Source organism: Lissotriton vulgaris, chromosome 10 (genome assembly GCF_964263255.1).
Source record: "Lissotriton vulgaris chromosome 10, aLisVul1.2, whole genome shotgun sequence".
In the NCBI taxonomy this organism is placed as follows: Eukaryota; Metazoa; Chordata; class Amphibia; order Caudata; family Salamandridae; genus Lissotriton; species Lissotriton vulgaris.
In genome coordinates this window covers 27524949-27542136 of record NC_141698.1, presented here as the reverse complement: position 1 = coordinate 27542136, position 17188 = coordinate 27524949, and the positions used below count along the sequence as shown (strand labels likewise).

Genomic DNA, 17188 nt, shown 5'->3' with positions numbered 1-17188 from the left:
TCTTCCTCGCATGACTCCAGGGTCCTTTTCTGTTACCCATGGTTTCTATCGACTCCACCCTGTAGCTTGATGCCATAAGATTCAAGTTGCACCTCACCATCCAGTTAAACAATATTTGAAAGGTCTGGAATTGCCAGCCCTAGCAAAGGAGACCTGTTCATTCATTTTAGGTTGAATTCTCGCTTTTAATACGATGCAAAGACTGGTTCATATCTGATTGGTCTGTCTTTGCACATCGAGCAAAAAAATGAATGTTATGGAATGCGGTTGAATATAATTTTCCGTGGTTGAGATTTCATCCATCAATTTTCAGTGCAAAGTGAAACACCTGCTCAAACCGTTTCTGCACCAAATATGCACTTTGCACAGGTTAGATGAGTGAAAATATTGCACACCTGATTTTTGTCCTTGCAGTTGCCTCCAAGTCCTACTGGCAGGAAATTGTACAGGCAGATCAGTGCATTACCAGTTATACTGTGGACAAAATAGGAAACAAAAACGTTTTTGTACAGTATTCCCCATAACACCCCACTGGTATTCGAAAGTGTGCACAAATCATATTTGTACTCAGGGCGCTCTTGTACAGGGTGGAAGGAGACTAAATGGAAAGGGTGCAGATGTGGGTTCCTTGGCTCACTCTGCCATTGGACTCAAACTCTCCCTCACTAACCAGGCCCCCACTAGACTCCTGCACAGATGACTGGGTCCCTTAATCTTCACCTCCTTGAATGCATGCCTGGCCCTCTGGTTCACTCGGCACTGTTTTACCTGTACCCTGCTACCTTGTCCTATGGCTTCCATGCACTTGGGAGACTGCTTCGGCTCCTCCTCCATTCCCTTTGCTCCTAAATGATGGAGCCTTCCCTTTTCACTACTGTTCTCTCCTTTATCTATGTCCCTGATAAAAGGATACCTCTTCTTTGTCTGCTTAGTCCTTTTACCTCCTCCATTCACTAGGCTCTCCTTCATGTTTCCTCATCCTTTGAGACCCTGCTTGTCTCTCATATCCTGGATACATGCTCCCTGGTCTCCCATGCCCCCTCCAATGCAACCGGGTGTAGGTCCCACAGGGTAGATTGTCTTTCTCATGGATGTTTCCAGGTGTTGCTGTGTATTAGTCTATCCCTTATACTTCTGTTTCGTTTGAACGAGAACAGTGGTTTGTTAAATGTCAAACAGTTGGTCGTGAACATGCGCCAATGTTTGTTTTATTATCCTTTTCAGGTCCTTGGAAGAGGAATTGTGTGCTCACGCAGATAAGGGAATTAGTGCCTTGTTTGGTATTTAATTCTAGAAGCGCCCCTTGGGGGGGGGGGGGGTGCCCTTTTTGGGGTCTTTCAATGATCTTAGTTGGATATTTCTTTTCTTTACGCTTTCTTGTGAGTTTCGCTGATTCTTCTTTAAAATCACGAAGGTCTGAGCAGTTTCTTCTGATTCACAGAAATTGTCTCGCCGACAGGTTGTCTGAGTGCTCGAGGGTGAGCACTGTTGAAGTGGAGCACACTGTTGAGGGCTGTGGGATTTGTATAAAGGCAGCTCATGAGCTTCCCCTCTTTTGCCGTGATGATGATGTCAAGGAAATAAACTTTGTCCTGTTGGTATTCCTGGTGAAACACAAAAATGGGTTCCTTTAATCCTATCCTGAAGGCTTCTGTAGTCTCCTCAATGTCATGTAAGATTACCAGGACGTCATTGATGTGCCGTCGCCATAATCCTATCTGGTCTTGGAAAGGATTGTTGTTCCAGATGTTCTTATCCTCAAACCAGCTTATGTAGAGGCAGTCTATGCTTGGAGCAAATGTGGTCCCCATCGAAATTTTGTGGCGTTGCAAGTAGGTCTGGTCCTCAGACTTGAAGAAATGTTTTGTGAGAGCCAGTCTTGCTAGTGCCATTATCCATTTGAACGGAGCGCCCAATTGCCAATCTTGGTTCTGCAGTATGTTTATACATAAACTCTCTTCTTGTGAAATGCTGGATTATAATGTTTCTACATCGAGGCATAGAAGGGTCTCTTCTGTGGAAGGATCATATTCCTTTTCTTTTCAGCCAGTTTATCAGATGTTTGGTATCCTTGATATGACATGTTAGTGGCCAGGGGAGTGGGGGAGTTATCCCTTTTATGCTTCTTAGGGATCGTGTAAAATTGAGGGGTTCAAGGTTCCGGGGTGGTCAAACTCCTGCTCTTTTCTGGAAATCCGCTTGTTTTCTACTGCTTCATCCACCAGTCCTTTTATAGTTTGTTGTAAGCGGGAAGTAGGGTCTGTTTGTAAAGGTGCATAGTGTCTTTCATCTCGCAGGAGCTTCAGGCATGCCTCTCTGTAATCTAACCTTTAGGAGTCCGAGTGAACCCGATGATGAAGCATGACCCTACTAGAGTGTGTGAGGGTTATAAAAAAAAAAATTGTTGAATTTTTCCTTTCCCATGGTGAGTAGCGTGAAGTCTAGTTGGGGCAAGCACTTCCTCTCATCACATATATGGTGTCATGAGGCTAGGTGGCATACCTTTGAGTGTTGTACATTTAGTTTGGGAGGACCTATCCCCTTCTTTCATAATGTAGAAAGGATCTCTTCTTTTTCCAGGGCTTTTTAGTGTTGATTACACGTCCAGTTCTCTGTTTACAAAAATAAAGAGAGACTGATACAGCCGTCAGCACCTGAGTTTTTTCATCAGGGGTTTATCAGTACTTGGACGATTAGTAGCATTCTGACTTATGTTGTGGGATAATTCTTAATGTAAGAGAGCCTCGAGTTTCTGACACTGGTCGGCGGTACTTGTTATGAGCATCTTAACTTATTTTCCACAAGGTTTTTGAGGGGGTTTTGTGCAGCGTCAGGCACTTTGATGCATGTAGAGCACCATTTCCTTATGCATGAGATTCTCAACTCTAATGGGAGTTGCTTAACCTTGTTTCACTGAAACCCCATTATTCCATGTAGCAATTTTTAGCTTGTGAGGTGACACGCAGATTACATGATATTTGTGTATCTTTATTTTTTTGTATAGGTGTTTTGGGCATTGTTTCTTTAATATCCTTGTTTTCCTTTTTGTCTGACATTCTTAAGATTATGTTGACTGATTATTATTGCTGTTGTTTTCCGCTACTCTCTCTGACTAAGCGTGTTTTGTTGTCCGGATTGCATCCAGGATCTATGTAATTTACACATTGTACAATGGATGCGATTTTTGAACCCTCTTAGTGTGTGAACTCATAAGCTGTTGAGGTTTTTGGGACATTTTTCAGTTGATTAACATTTTTCAAGCCTGTATGGCGTTTATTGAAAGACTGTGCAGTAGGGCTTACATTCTCATCAAAGCCCAAACCCCTAGCACTTGATAAGCTGGAAACTCCACTGGCTACCATAAGATCAACTTCGACATTGCACAGGTCATCCAACACAATAGGTTTTTTGGAGATGCCCACCACCGGCTCCACTCTGCCGGCTGTAGCAGCAAATCCACTCCAACTTCAGCCTCCACATTTAGAACCTTTTGCCAGAACCCTACAAGCAGAATTATGGCCAGGATGGAGCATTGAAGTGCCCTTGGAGTGCATCAGCACATTTGAGTGTACATCTGCGGTTCAATTGATGGGTCTTACTGGAAGCAGAGCAAGCCCAACATAACAAATGTTGTCCAGTCTAGCCAAGTCAAAAACAGAAAATGTGTACTTGTCATAAGTTGTCCTCTTCATTCAACCAAATTTAATGGGCGATGTAAGTCCAGGAAACAATGGACTTGTTCCAGCTTTTTGCTTTTCCGGCTAACATTTGGAACCTCAAGCCTAGCTCATGCATTTCTGATAGTCGACAATTACATTTTTCTAAACACATTAATCTGAAAAAATGATGATTTATAAACTTAGGTACACTTTAAGATTGTCATCCACATATAGTAGGTTAAGAGTTGAAGAGCATACCAGGACTGGACAGTTCACATTGTGAGATTAGTAGTGAAAAATACAGAGATAAATTAATGGGAATACGAAAACCAACTTCTCGTCTTACTTTGTGAGGTGAAGGAAGGAGGCAGGTGTGTACCCATAGGGAGCAGTTGCCCTCTTCTGAGATTAGGAGGACAGTGCAGATGGAGAGCGGCCGTCCTTCTGAAATTTGGACAGAGGCATGTACTGATGTGAAGTGGCTGCCACCGTGTGATATTTGGCTGGGGAGCTCTACCAATAGTCATTGTCTTCCTCTGATGGGGGGGGTTGCCCTTTTCTGATATTATGAGAGTTAGAAGGAGGGGTGTACCCAAGGAAAGTGGTTGCCTCTTGTGACATTTGGATACAGGTATATATGATTGGGCGTGGGTGCGCTCTTGTGAGATTTGTCTGAAGATGTGTACTGATGAGGGATGGTTTTCCTACCCGGAGATTCAGAAAGACTTTTACTCCTGGGGTGTGGTTGCTTCCTCTGATGTTTGGTGAATAGCATGCACTGAGGTTTAAAACAACGTAGGTGTGTTTAAAAACTCATGTTTTGCAGAGTAAATGATGTTTAAAAATGCAATGTTTTTTATTGGTGCGTTTCCTGATGTTCTCTGTTCCTTGGCCCATAGAAGGGGCTTCAGATGGTCTTTCTCCATATCCGAAACCTACAAGAGAAACCATTAACATCTTTCGAGCTGAGGTTGTTGACTGGCAGTATCGGGCCACCTACCTGTGTAAGGGCTCAACAACAAACTGATTGCTGTGTCTCCATCATGATTATCTCTTGCTGGAAAAATTCAACTGGTTTACTTGGTTTATTGGAAACAAAATATGAAGCTTTTTTTCCTCTTTCTGACAGGTTATCTTTGAGCTTATGCAGGGAGAACAACAGCTGGTGGACGACCTGAATCTGGTCAAGAAGGTAAAGATGCTGATGGCCAAGAAGCTTGCACCATAATCACCTGAGCTGTACTTGATCTCTGTGAAAAAGAGTTTCAGAGAGGCAGATTGTCTTGCACCATCTACAAGGGAGGGATGGCTTGCGCTGCTCCTGCCTGTTCCGCGCTTGACCGGTGCAAGGGAGAGATGGCTTGTGCTCCTTAAGCCTGTTCTGCAGTTAAGCTCTGTAAAGGAGGGATTGCTTGCGCTGCTCCTGCCTGTTCCGCAATTGACCTGTACAAGGGAGGGATGGCTTGCGCTGTTCCTGCCTGTTCCGCGCTTGACCTGTACTAGGGAGGGATGGCTTGCGCTGCTCCTGCCTATTCTGCCGTTAAACTCTGTAAAGGAGGGATTGCTTGCGCTGCTTCTGCCTGTTCTGCACTTGAGCTCTGCAAGGAAGAGAAGGCTTGTGCTCCTCCTACTTGTGCTGCACTTGACTCCTGTGAGAGATAGGTTGCGCTGCTCCTGCCTGTACTGCACTTGACTCCTGCGAGAGATAGATGGGTTGCGCTGCTCCTGCCTGTGCTGCACTTGACTCCTGCGTGAGAGGTGGATTGCGCTGCTACTTCCTGTGCTGCACTTGACTCCTGCGAGAGATAGATGGGTTGTGCTGCTCCTGCCTGTGCTGCACTTGACTCCTGCAAGAGATAGATGGGTTGCGCTGCTCCTCCCTGTGCTGCCCTTGACTCCTGCGAGAAAGAGATGGATTTCACTGCTCCTGCCTGTGCTGCACTTGACGCCTGCGAGAGGTGGATTGCGCTGCTCCTGCCTGTGCTGCACTGGACTCCTGCGTTAGAGGTGGATTACACTCCTCCTGCCTGTGCTGCACCTGCCCCCTTTAAGGAGCCCTTGCATTGCTCTTCCCTGTGCTGCATCTGATCTCCATGAGGGATGATGGCACGATCTGTGCAACATCTGACCTCTGCAAGGGGGCTTGCACTGCTGCCGCCTCTGCTGTAGATATTTGTTATGATACTTTACCAGCTTCCTTCTTGCCCCTCAGAATTACTATGAGCCGATGCTGAAGCTGGCCATTATGTCGGAGGAGGAGCTGACGGAGATCTTCAGCACTCTGGATTCACTCATTCCTCTGCACGAAGGTAAAGTGACACGGTGACCCTTCGCAGGCGACTGCCTGTCACGGGGACCCAGCACAGTTTGTGGTGGAGCTGTGGCCGCAGATCTGGTATTCTTGTGCTGGGTGTGTGAGTTGTGCCCTAAGGTGTAGGATCTGCATGACCTCTTCACTTCCAGCACTCTTGACCTGGTAGAACGAGCTTGAGGGTATCCCATATGCACAGGCTCTAATGTACATTACCAGAGATGGACTTTAGCCCACAGGGTGTCGGGCTTTGAAGACTTCTGTTCAAGCACGAGATAAAGTGAACACCAATGGCGGAGTGCAACTGGAGATGGCAGCACTGGTACTCGTACACGCGCTCTCATTCACTTTATTTATTTATTTATTTATGCGTTTTTATATAGTTCGGACTTTACCCGAAGGCGTCAAAGCGCTTCACCATAGGAACAGAAAATTACAAATGAACAAAATTACAAAAGCAGACGATGAGTTACATGAGGTAAAAGTGACAATTGTGAGCAAACAAAATACATGAGGTAGCAAACAGTGCAATACAGGAGGAAAGAGTGACAAGTGTGCAGGTTACAAGAGAAAACAAAGTACAATTAGAGGTATAATACTGCAATATATAACTCATTCTATGGCATGTGTGCTGAACGGTGCTGTTATTCTGGCAAGTACCCCAGGATGTGGTTAGCAATCTGCTGTACTTCAGATACAAGTAGCAAGAGATCAGGGAGCCCATTGGTGCATTTCAGGAGTTCGCACATTGTTTCAGGTTTGGAAGGATGTGAGAAGACAGAGCTGGCCTCTGCTTTCCCTGCTTCTGTCTTTCCCAATGTATTTTGTTCCTCACTCCCATTTGATTTACCAGACACCTGATCTACCTCCTTCAGAACTCCATCCCCTTCTTCTGTTCCTTCACCATACCCTTATCCAACTTCTCAGGTCCTTCTCCAGACAATCATTCCCCTACTCTGGTCACTTCCTGACTCTTCTCGTCCTCTACACACCCGTTTGACACACATCCACCTTTATCTGTTCATCCTTCAGACCCTTTTCTCAATTCTTTCTCCTCCTGACCCCCATTCCTTTTCTCTGTTCATTCCCCAGACTCCCATTCATTCATCTCTTTGGCTCACCTTCTAGACCCTTATCCCGCCCTTCTTCATTCACCCTCCATATCCTCATCCCTTCTCCACTGCTCATCTCCACACCCTAATCCAGCCATCTCTGTTTATCTTTTCAGACCTGCTCCTCCACCTTGGAAGGATAAGACAGGAAGATGGGACCATTGATGAGGTTGGGCCCACTATGTTAGACTGGGTAAGTGCTATACATACGAGCAGCCAAAAAGCTCAGCTAGCGCTCATGTCCTTGGAGGAGCGGGGCACACTGTCTTTTAATAGGGAAATATAACCTACATAATATACTGGCAAGTAGAATTACTGGATGTCCATGTCACTGGAACACCCTTTGTCCCGCCCTTTGATTTCATTTAAGAAATAGTGTATTCTGGGAGTTGTTGTCCTGGTTTCGTTCAGGTGAACAAATGTCATGTGAGGTGGGAGTCTGATCACCTAACCCAGTTTATGCATCACCTCCATCCTTAAAGTAGTGGTAATCGCCTTGATACACTGAGCAAGCATTGCCTTCAAGGTTTCCTGCCACCCTCCCTCCCCCATCTGTTCCTCAATTTTTAAGCCCAAACATAGTGTACCATCAAAATTCAGTTGAGATAGAACAGCTCCCACACCCAACTCAGAAGCATCTGTTTGGACAATGAATGGTTTGGAGTAGTCTGGACTCTTAGGAAAGGTGCTGTGCACATGGCCTGCTTTAGGTCATCGAATGCTTTTTGACAGCTTGCTGTCCACTGAACCTTCTTTGGCATCTTTTCACTTGTCAGGTCATTAAGTGGAGTCACAATAGATCCATCATTTCTGACAAATTTCCTGTAATATCCAATCAGGCCCAAGAAAGCTCGAACCTGAGTCTTGGTGGTTGGAGGAGCCCAGTCCTTGATTGCCTGTATCTTGCTCTCCAATGGCTGAACCTGGCCTCCACCTACCAGGTGGCCCAGGTATACAACCTGTGTCTGCCCTATCTGGCACTTAGTGGCCTTGATAGTGAGACCTGCTTTCTGCAGTGCCTCTAAAACTTTCCTCAGGTGGACCAGGTGATCCTCCCAGGTGGAGCTAAAGACAGCTATATCATCAAGATATGCTGCACAGAAGTCATCCAACCCAGTGAGAACTTGATTCACCAGCCTTTGGAAGGTGGCAGGTGCATTTTTCAAACCAAAGGGCATTACCACAAACTGATAATGCCCACCAGGGGTAGAAAATGCTGTTTTGGGCTTGGCCTCCTCAGCTAACCTGATTTGCCAATACCCAGCTGTCAGGTCAAATGTACTTAAGTAGTTGGCAGAAGCCAATCTGTCTATAAGTTCATCTGCTCTTGGTATTGGGTGGGCATCAGTCTTAGTGACTGCATTGAGACCTCTGTAGTCTACGCAAAACCTCACCTCTTTCTTACCACCCTGGGTGTGAGGCTTTGGCACTAAAACTACTGGACTAGCCCAAGGGCTATCTGAGGGCTCAATGACTCCCAGTTCCAACATTTTCTGCACTTCTGTCTTGATGCAGTCTCTGACCTGATCAGGCTGTCTGTAGATTTTACTCTTGACTGGCAGCCTGTCCCCAGTGTCAACCTCATGGGTACACCAATTGGTCTGACTGGGTGTCAGAGAGAACATATGTCTAAAGGATTGAAGAACTTGTTTGCAATCCTTTTGTTGATGCTCAAAGAGGCTGCCACAAAAGACAACACCGTCTACTGACCCATCATCAGGGTTCTGAGTGAGCAGGTCAGGGAGAGGGTCACTCTCCTCCTCCTGTCCCTCATCTGTGGCCATGAGCAAGCCCATGTCCTTCCTGTCGACATATGCTTTGAGCCTGTTTATATGGAGCACCCTGAGGGGGCTCCTGGGAGTTCCAAGGGTTTCAGAGGCAGAGGTAATAACTACAGGGGATCCTATCAACAGCAGCGCTATTCATCCACGGGCTCAGGTTCCCAGCAATACCGTCAGCCTTATCAACAAAGACAAGGCCAATCTTCAAACTACTCCAGGCCTTACAATAAGGGGAAACCGGCTGGACGAGGATGAGATTTGTTCAAGCGCCAATAGCGGCCTCCTGGCTCTACCTACTGAACCCTCCAAGAAATCATCAGTTGGAGGCAGGGTAACCAAATACCTTCAAAACTGGTCCAGGATAACATCGGACCGGTGGGTTCTCGACATCATACGGAAAGGGCATACCTTGGAATTTACGCAAGTCCCTCCACCCAAGCCCCCTGCAGCTATTCCATCGAAACACCAGCGTCTCCTGCGGCTCGAAGTCCAACAGATGCTCTGGAAGGGAGCGATAGAGCCGGTTCCTGTGAGAAGTTGGTCTGATATATGATGTTCACTAGTTCTAGTGATCACCTTGTATCAGTCCAAACAACCCTTATGGTGATTGGTTGTAAGTCAACCTTATAGACCAGCTATCCTAGTAGCGTGGACAAAAGCAGTCTTAAGGCTAAACTCTTTATGGCATGTGAAGCCAGCTGTTTTACCACATATAACCTTTGAATACCAAATGAAAAGGACACCACACAGGTTGTTATGAAAATAAACAGTTATTTATTATCTAACATACACCTCTGAACTCTTTATGAGGTCAGGGGGCTAAGCACATGACAAACTCTTAAGAAAAATACGTTTAAGTTGCACGATTTACAATGGTGCCCTAGGGGCACGGCAAACCATATACTAAATAAATGGAATGCGAAAGTCAGTTAAAGGAATGGAGCTGTCCAGAGGTTGTAGGATTGCTGGGACCACGCTATACTAACTCGAGGTAAGTAATAGGAGGCCCACGGAACGCGTGTGCAGAGTGTGAACTCATACGCGAGATGCATACAAACGTCTATGGACAGTACAGTTTAAAGAAAAGGTGAGTACGGACGTTCCTGACTAGATAGGACTGAAACGACAATGGAACTGGACACTAGGATAGTCAAGCTACCCTTGAGCACCGAAATGCTTGTGTTATCTCACCCACAGGCTGCGGGTGCATAGGTGCGAAGTCGTGTCGGGTTTCCGCGTCGAAGTCTATGGAGCCTTGAAGAGAGATGCTGCAGGCGACCAGGAGGAAGATGTCCGGTGCAATCCAAGGGTGGATTGGTGAAGAGAGGAACCTGAAAGCAGAGGGGACAATGTTCAAAGTCACTAGCCAGTGACTGGAGTGGAACCAGGAGTGGAACTAGATGTCGTCGTCGCGATCAGGTGAAGGTGGACGCTTGTCTCTGCAGCCACGTGGACCAGGTGGTGTCTTTGACGACCAGGATGGAGGCACGAGCTGTCCCACGCAGGCTCTCGCTGTCGGCGGTGTCCTCTCCGGATTCGGGTTCAACAGGCCTTGGCAAAGGCAACCCATGCGGTGAGTGGAAACGGCGTCTGGAGTGGACCAGGAGGGTCCGGGGTGCTCCTCTTTTGGAAGGGAGCAAGGGCCAGTCTGGAGCAACCAGACCAGCAGCAAAGTTGTCGGTGTTCGTCGTCTAGGAGGTCACTAGCCAGCCGGCAAGTGACCAGACAACGCGTCGAGCAGCAAACGGGCAGAAGGACCCCACGCAGATCTCGTGGATGCTGGAGGGCTGATCTTCGGTGCAGAAGCTGCTCGAGGTCGGGGCTTCTCAGCACTTGAACGAGGAGGCCTCGGAAGTCGTGCTGGAGCGAAGTGCTGCTTCTTTCAAGATGGCCGGTCCCACGTGTCTCGTCGCACCCACGGGTCTCAGCTCGGCTGCAGATGTGGGTTGAGGTCGGAGAGGTCTGGGAATCCTGGTCTCGTCTGGCTCTGAAGTCTGGATCCTTTGCAGGAAGACGACAAAGGGAAGTCGCGGTACGCTGATGGTGCCTGCAGATGCAGGGTGGACACTCCTTGCCCACAAGGGAGATTCCTTCAGTCTTCTGTGGAGCAGAATGTCGAGGTCCAGAGTTTCTTCTTGTGAAGTTGATCAGGATAATCTAATTTGGAATGGGACCAGCTCCTACCTTTATTCAGCTAAAGGGGGCTGCACTACGACTAGGTCCCTCCCCTGGGTGGGACCAGGAAGGGGGGTGGTTACACCCCTTTCCTTTGTCCGGTCCTTTGCCAGCTCTGGGGCTGGAGTGCCCCAGGAACTGGTTTGGACCGGCATATGCACAGGGACATCTTGTGTGCCCCAGGCATGTCTCATTCCTTTCAGCCCTGTCCTACCTAATACACAAAATCCTGTCTGGGGTGGTGCTAGCACCTCCCAAGGCAGGAAACCCTTTGTCCAAGCCTTCCTCACTGGAAGGACTCCCAGCAGCAGGAGGTCAGACTTGTGTCTGGTGGCAGCATCCATTTTGTGATGCTGAGGCTTGAGTTAACTTTAACCGGGGTTCACAGTTACATACATGTTGTGTCCCTCTAGAAGGGTGGAATGCTAACCCCGTCGCCAGAATTGGCGAGGGGTTAGTATTCCAATTCGTATGACACCTTACTCGACATGTTTTGATAATGCGATACCAAAGTTAGCAAATAACCGCAAGGATTATAATGCACTTAAGAGTATATGGTACGCGTTATCATGGAACAGCTATTAGGACTTGGTTCCGCAAGCTGCAAACTGGCTCAGCTCATGCCAGAGCACCATCTCACATAATTCCAAGCACTCTGCCTTCAGGATTGATGAGGCCTGCCATAGGAGTGACTGATAGGAATATATGTGTCCATTTTAGGGTTAGATATAGAGATACTATATCTAAAGCAAAGGGTGATTACACCACCTTGCCCCAGCTGTCGTGCAGCCAGTTGTCAGATTTGGATGGCCAGCCAGGGGTGGCATAATACATGCTTCAGCCCCTGGTAGGCCCTGGGTACACCTATTCCCTGGATACCTAAAGTATGCTGTACAGGGACTGATAAGGTGGCCCAGTACCAATCGGTAGATGCACCTAAGGTACATGCTTGTCAATTTAGAGAGAACAGCTAGGCTTGGGGCCCTGAATAGCAGGGCCCCAGGTCAACTAAGTCGAAAAACCAGCAAAACACCAGGCAAAAAGTTGGGGGCAACCATAGTCTGATATCCACCTTCCTACAGTTCCCTCCAATCAAAAGGGACAAGGATTCTATTCCAGGTTCTTCCTGGTAAAGAAGAGGCTAGAGAAATGGCGCCCCATTTTAGATCTCAGGGAGCTCAACACCTATCTCATCTCCCTGTCCTTCCGGATGGTCTCTCTCCAAGACATCTTGAGGCTCATCAGCCCGGGGGATTTCATGGCCATGCTCTAGCTCGAGGATGCGTACCTCCATGTCCCGATTCACTCAGCACACAGAAGGTTTCTATGATTCACAGTAGCCAAGAGCCACTTTCAGTTCAGGGTTTTACCCTTTGGACTCCGCTCAGCCCCGAGGATTTTTACAAAGGTGCCGGCGCCAGTAGCAGCATTTCTGTGAAGAAACCATTTCCAGATCTTCCCTACCTGGACAACTGGTTGCTGAAGGCCCCGTCCAGGGAGGCAGCGCTGGACGCTGTTCAGGCTTGTACAAATTTGTTTCAGAATCTGGGACTCACTCTAAACAATGAAAAGTCATCCCTGGTCCCGTCCAGAAAGGCTTGTTTCCTGGGAGTCATCCTGGATTCAAAGCTCTCGAAAGCTTACCCTACTTTGGAAAGGAGGGAGAAACTACAGACCTTGGCTCGAGACTTACAAGAAAGAAGGTGTCTTTCAGTACGCCGCTACAAATCTCTGCTGGGGGTAATTTCATCATGTATTCCTCATTGCAGACTAAGAATGCGTCCTCTACAGGAACAACTAGACAACCAATGGAAGCAGGTTCACGGATCATTCAAGGAAAAGGTGACCGTAACTCCAATGATGAGGGAAGCGGCCTTATGGTGGGCATATCAAGACAACTTGTCCCAAGGTCTATCCTTCGTAAACGACCCATCTCCTCAAATAGTAACAACGGACGCGTCATTGGAGGGTTGGGGAGCAGTGATGCAAGACCTACATGTCAGCGGTCATTGGTCGCCTCAGGAACAATGACTCCACATCAACCTTTTTGGAGTTAAGGGCAATAAGACTGTCTCTGCAAGCCTTTCTTCCTCGCTGGGGAGGTTCGTAAGTGCTTATCAGGACGGACAACACCACGGCCATGCACTATGTGAACAAGGAAGGAGGAACCAGATCTCGTCCATTGTCGCAAGAAGCTCAACAGATCTGGGAATGGGCGATCATTCAGGGAATATCGCTAAAGGCAGAACACTTGCCAGGAGTTCTAAACGAGATCGCCGACAGACTGAGCAGGTCAACCTCAGTCAGCCACGAGTGGGAATTGAACCAGCGAGTTCTGGAAGAAGTCTTCAGCCAGTGGGGCAGACCGGAGGTGGATCTCTTTGCCACACCGACCAACAAGAAATGCTGGGTAATGTGCTTTCGATAGCCTGGTCAAGGACATTTGTCTACGCCTTCCCCCCCCATCCCTCTGATCCCGCGGCTCATCAGGAAGATCAAGGTGGAGCCGTGCAGGATGATCTTGATAGCCCCTGCTTTGCCGAGACAGTTCTGGTACACGGAACTTCATCTGTTGTCGCTAGCTCCTCCTCTTCCTTTGAGGGTTATACCAGATCTCCTCACAATGTCCGAAGGACAAGTTTGGCACCCAGATCCACAGTCATTACACCTGACAGCATGGCTCCTGAGCAGCGAGAGTTTATGAATCTCCCCATCTCAAGCGAAATTAAGGAGGTCCTCTCCCAGGCAAGGGCTCCTTCAACGAACACGACTTACCGTCTAAATGGAAAAGATTTTGTTGCTGGTGTAGGAGAGAAAAGATTGACCCCTTTGCTTCCAAGCCTCATCAGCTCCTACCTTATCTGCTGTCCCTGGCTAAGTCGGGACTAGCCCATTCATCGATTAAGGTCCATTTGGCGGCCATTTCGAGATACAGAAGGTCTGGGTCTGCGTCTTCCTTGTGGTCCTCTAGGATTGTCAAACAGTTTCTTAAGGGCTTGTTCAGAGTCTATCCACCAGTGAGACCTCCGCCTCCTACTTGGCATTTAAATTTAGTCCTTTCTCAGCTCATGAAAGGCCCATTCAAACTAATTCATCGTTCTGACATGAAGTACCTTTCATGGAAATTGGCTCTCCTCCTCGCTCTCACATTGGCTAGACGTGTTGGTGAGTTGCAGACCTTGACTATCCTGGAGCCTTTCCTACAATTTAAAAGAAACACTTTAATCTTGAGAACTAGCCCTAGGTTTATGCCTAAGGTACCCTTGGACTTCCACTTGAATGAGCCGGTTATTCTGCAGGCGTTCTTTCCTCAACCGGCTACACCAGCAGAAAAAACACTGCATTTGTTGGATGTACAACGATGCTTGAAATTCTATTTGGAACGTACTAAGGGATTTCAGAAATCCTCGCAGTTGTTTGTTGCCTTTAGAGGTCCAAGCAAGGACCTTCCGCTATCCAAACAGAGTATTTCAATATGGATCACAAGTGCCATTCTGCATTGCCACACTGCGGCAGGAAATCCTCTGACTGGCAGGATTCGGGCACATTCCACAAGATCTGTGGCATCTTCAACGGCCCTCTTTGCGGGGGTACAGATTAAAGACATTTGTAGAGCTGCTACCTGGAGCAGCGTTCACACCTTTACTAAGCATTACTGCTTGGAGTCCTTACAACAAGATGATGCGGCAGTGGGACAGGCTGTCCTGAGGAACCTCTTCCAATAATTGGTGAGCTTTCCTTTCTATCCCACCTTCCGTGTTACACATTTTGTATCTTTGTCATGTTGGCTATTGCAATACTTTTATGACACAAAATGTGGTTTTATTGCTAACGGCTTGCTACTCTGATACAAAAGCATGGGAATCTATGAAAGTTCCAATACTGGGGAAAGAAAACAAGTTACTTACCTGTAACTTTGGTTCCCCAGTATTGGTAACTTTCATAGATTCCCATGCGCCCACCCACCTCCCCGAGGAAAGCTCAGCCTACAACAGATATGGTGTCTGGTACACAACGGCTACGAAAATCTGAGGCTCCGAGGGTCCTTCAGGAGGGTTTAAGGGGTGAGGCACTTCTGATTGGCTGATGCCTAAGTTTGGTCTCTTTTACAAAAAGAAGGTGATATGCTACAAAAGGGAATGAGGCGTAGGCCTTTTTCTTTCTCTTTTGTACCTACAGCTATGGTATTTTTGTTACCGATACTCCCATTCCGACGACGGGGAATGATACAAAAGCATGGGAATCTGAAAGTTGCCAATACTGGGGCACCATAGTTACAGGTAAGTAACTTGTTTTCTTTTACCCCTACGCTTTCCTACGGTAAAAATATTGGGCCCCATTCACAGAACTAACAGCCTGATTCATCAAGCCGAAATCGGCTTTCAAAGGGCCAGATTCTGAGAATCTGGCCCTTTGCGAGCGCTATTTTTGCATTTGGGATTCATCATCCCAAATGCAAAAATCAATAATAGCGATTTCGCTATTTTGCGAGGAATTACATTTAAGGAATCTCTATTTGAGATTCCTTAAATGCAATTAATCATCCATTTAAAATTTGCGAATTCGCAATTTCGGCCCGCTATTTACCGCGAGGTCAAACCTCGTGGTAAATAGCAAACTCAGAAAAATGCTTTTAAATTATTTTTCTGAGTTGCATGTTGCACACACACATGTCCTTTGGACATGTGTGTGTGCAACACCTGTTTAAATTAGCATTTAAGAGGTGCTACAGGGTGTCCTCTGGACACCCCTGGCACCCTTTAAATCGCTATCTTATTTGCGATTAGCTAATTGCTAATCGCAAATAAGGAATACTCCCCATTCATTCCTATGGGCCAAAAGGCCCATAGGAATGAATGGGGAGTTAATCCTTATTTGCGATTAGCAATTTGCTAATCGCAAATAAGGAATCTGTAGGAATCGCAAAAAATGTTGCTATTCCTACACGAATCCCGTTTTGCGAGTCTGGAATTTCGATTCCTTATGAATCGCTATTTCAGACTCGCAAAACATGCTGATGATGAATCATGCTGTAACTTAAGACAAAATCCTAAACTTACTACTTATGGTATTCACAGAAGTTAGGATTTTGTCTTAAGTTTGTCTTAAGACAAACTTAAGACAGGCTCAAGACAAACTTAAGACAGTCTTGTCTTAAGTCTGTCTTAAGTTTGTCTCAAGACAAACTTAAGACAAAATCCTAACTTCTGTGAATACCATAAGTAGTACGTTTAGGATTTTAGTTCTGTGAATCGGGCCCATTGTGTTTTTTTTTAAATAATATCATGTGAATATATATATATATATTTATGTTTTAAAAAATAAAATTGTTTTTTTTTTAATTAAATATTTTATAATTTTAAGGTTATTTAAGTATCTGTAAGTATGTTTTAGATTATTTTTATTATTTCATTTATTTTAAATGACTTTTGACATTTACAAAAATTCGATATTTTGACTAACTATATTATTGTTAAATGATATTTTTGATTCAATATTTTTGTACTCACCTGTTCGTAGATAGGACTTCGATATTTTTGTAGTCTATATTTTAAATGCCTATATTTTTGTATTCAATATTATGTCAGTGATCCACATATATATTTCATGGTTATGTGCATCTCATATTTACCAGCTTATGCTACAAGGAGCGTCTTCCACCAATACTGGAGAACCACAGATTACAGGGAAGTAGCTATCGTTCTTGTGGCTGACTACAAAGCCTCGCAGTCTTTGTCTTGAAGCCCCACAGTGGCATGTCTATCTTTCAGCCCCTGAACATTGTTAACATTAGCAGTAATGTGGTGCCTGTGAGGGGTCAGTGTCGGTTTACAAGGTGACTTAAGACGGAGGACCTATATTGCAGATGGTGTCCTATACAACACAACTTTGCTGCTTTAGAAATATGATTTTACCTTTATCTTATGTAACTGGGCACTAGTACATCGAAGTTTTCATCAATTGTTTGGATTCCTGCCACTTTTTGAAGACATTGGCCTATCATCGTGATTCATCCAGTGGGGGTTCTATGCTGGGGGATTCATTCAGTGGAGGTTCTCCGCTGGAGGATTCATCCAGTGGAGGTTCGTTCTCCACTGGGGGGGGGGGGTTCATCCAGTGGAGCTTCTCTGCTGGGGGATTCATCCAGTG

The 17188-nt window shown here is 46.3% G+C and overlaps 1 protein-coding gene across 3 annotated transcripts in view; it reads left to right on the top strand.

Moving 5' to 3' along the window:
• LOC147684387 (rho guanine nucleotide exchange factor 3-like) overlaps positions 1-17188 on the top strand; it is a 233101-nt gene that overhangs the window by 174400 nt on the left and 41513 nt on the right. For all 3 annotated transcript variants that reach the window (XM_086940313.1, XM_086940315.1, XM_086940314.1), the window contains 3 exons: positions 4789-4851; positions 5872-5968; positions 7199-7275. In XM_086940313.1, the coding sequence (XP_086796439.1) occupies positions 4789-4851; positions 5872-5968; positions 7199-7275 (237 nt within the window). The remainder of the gene's footprint in view (positions 1-4788; positions 4852-5871; positions 5969-7198; positions 7276-17188) is intronic.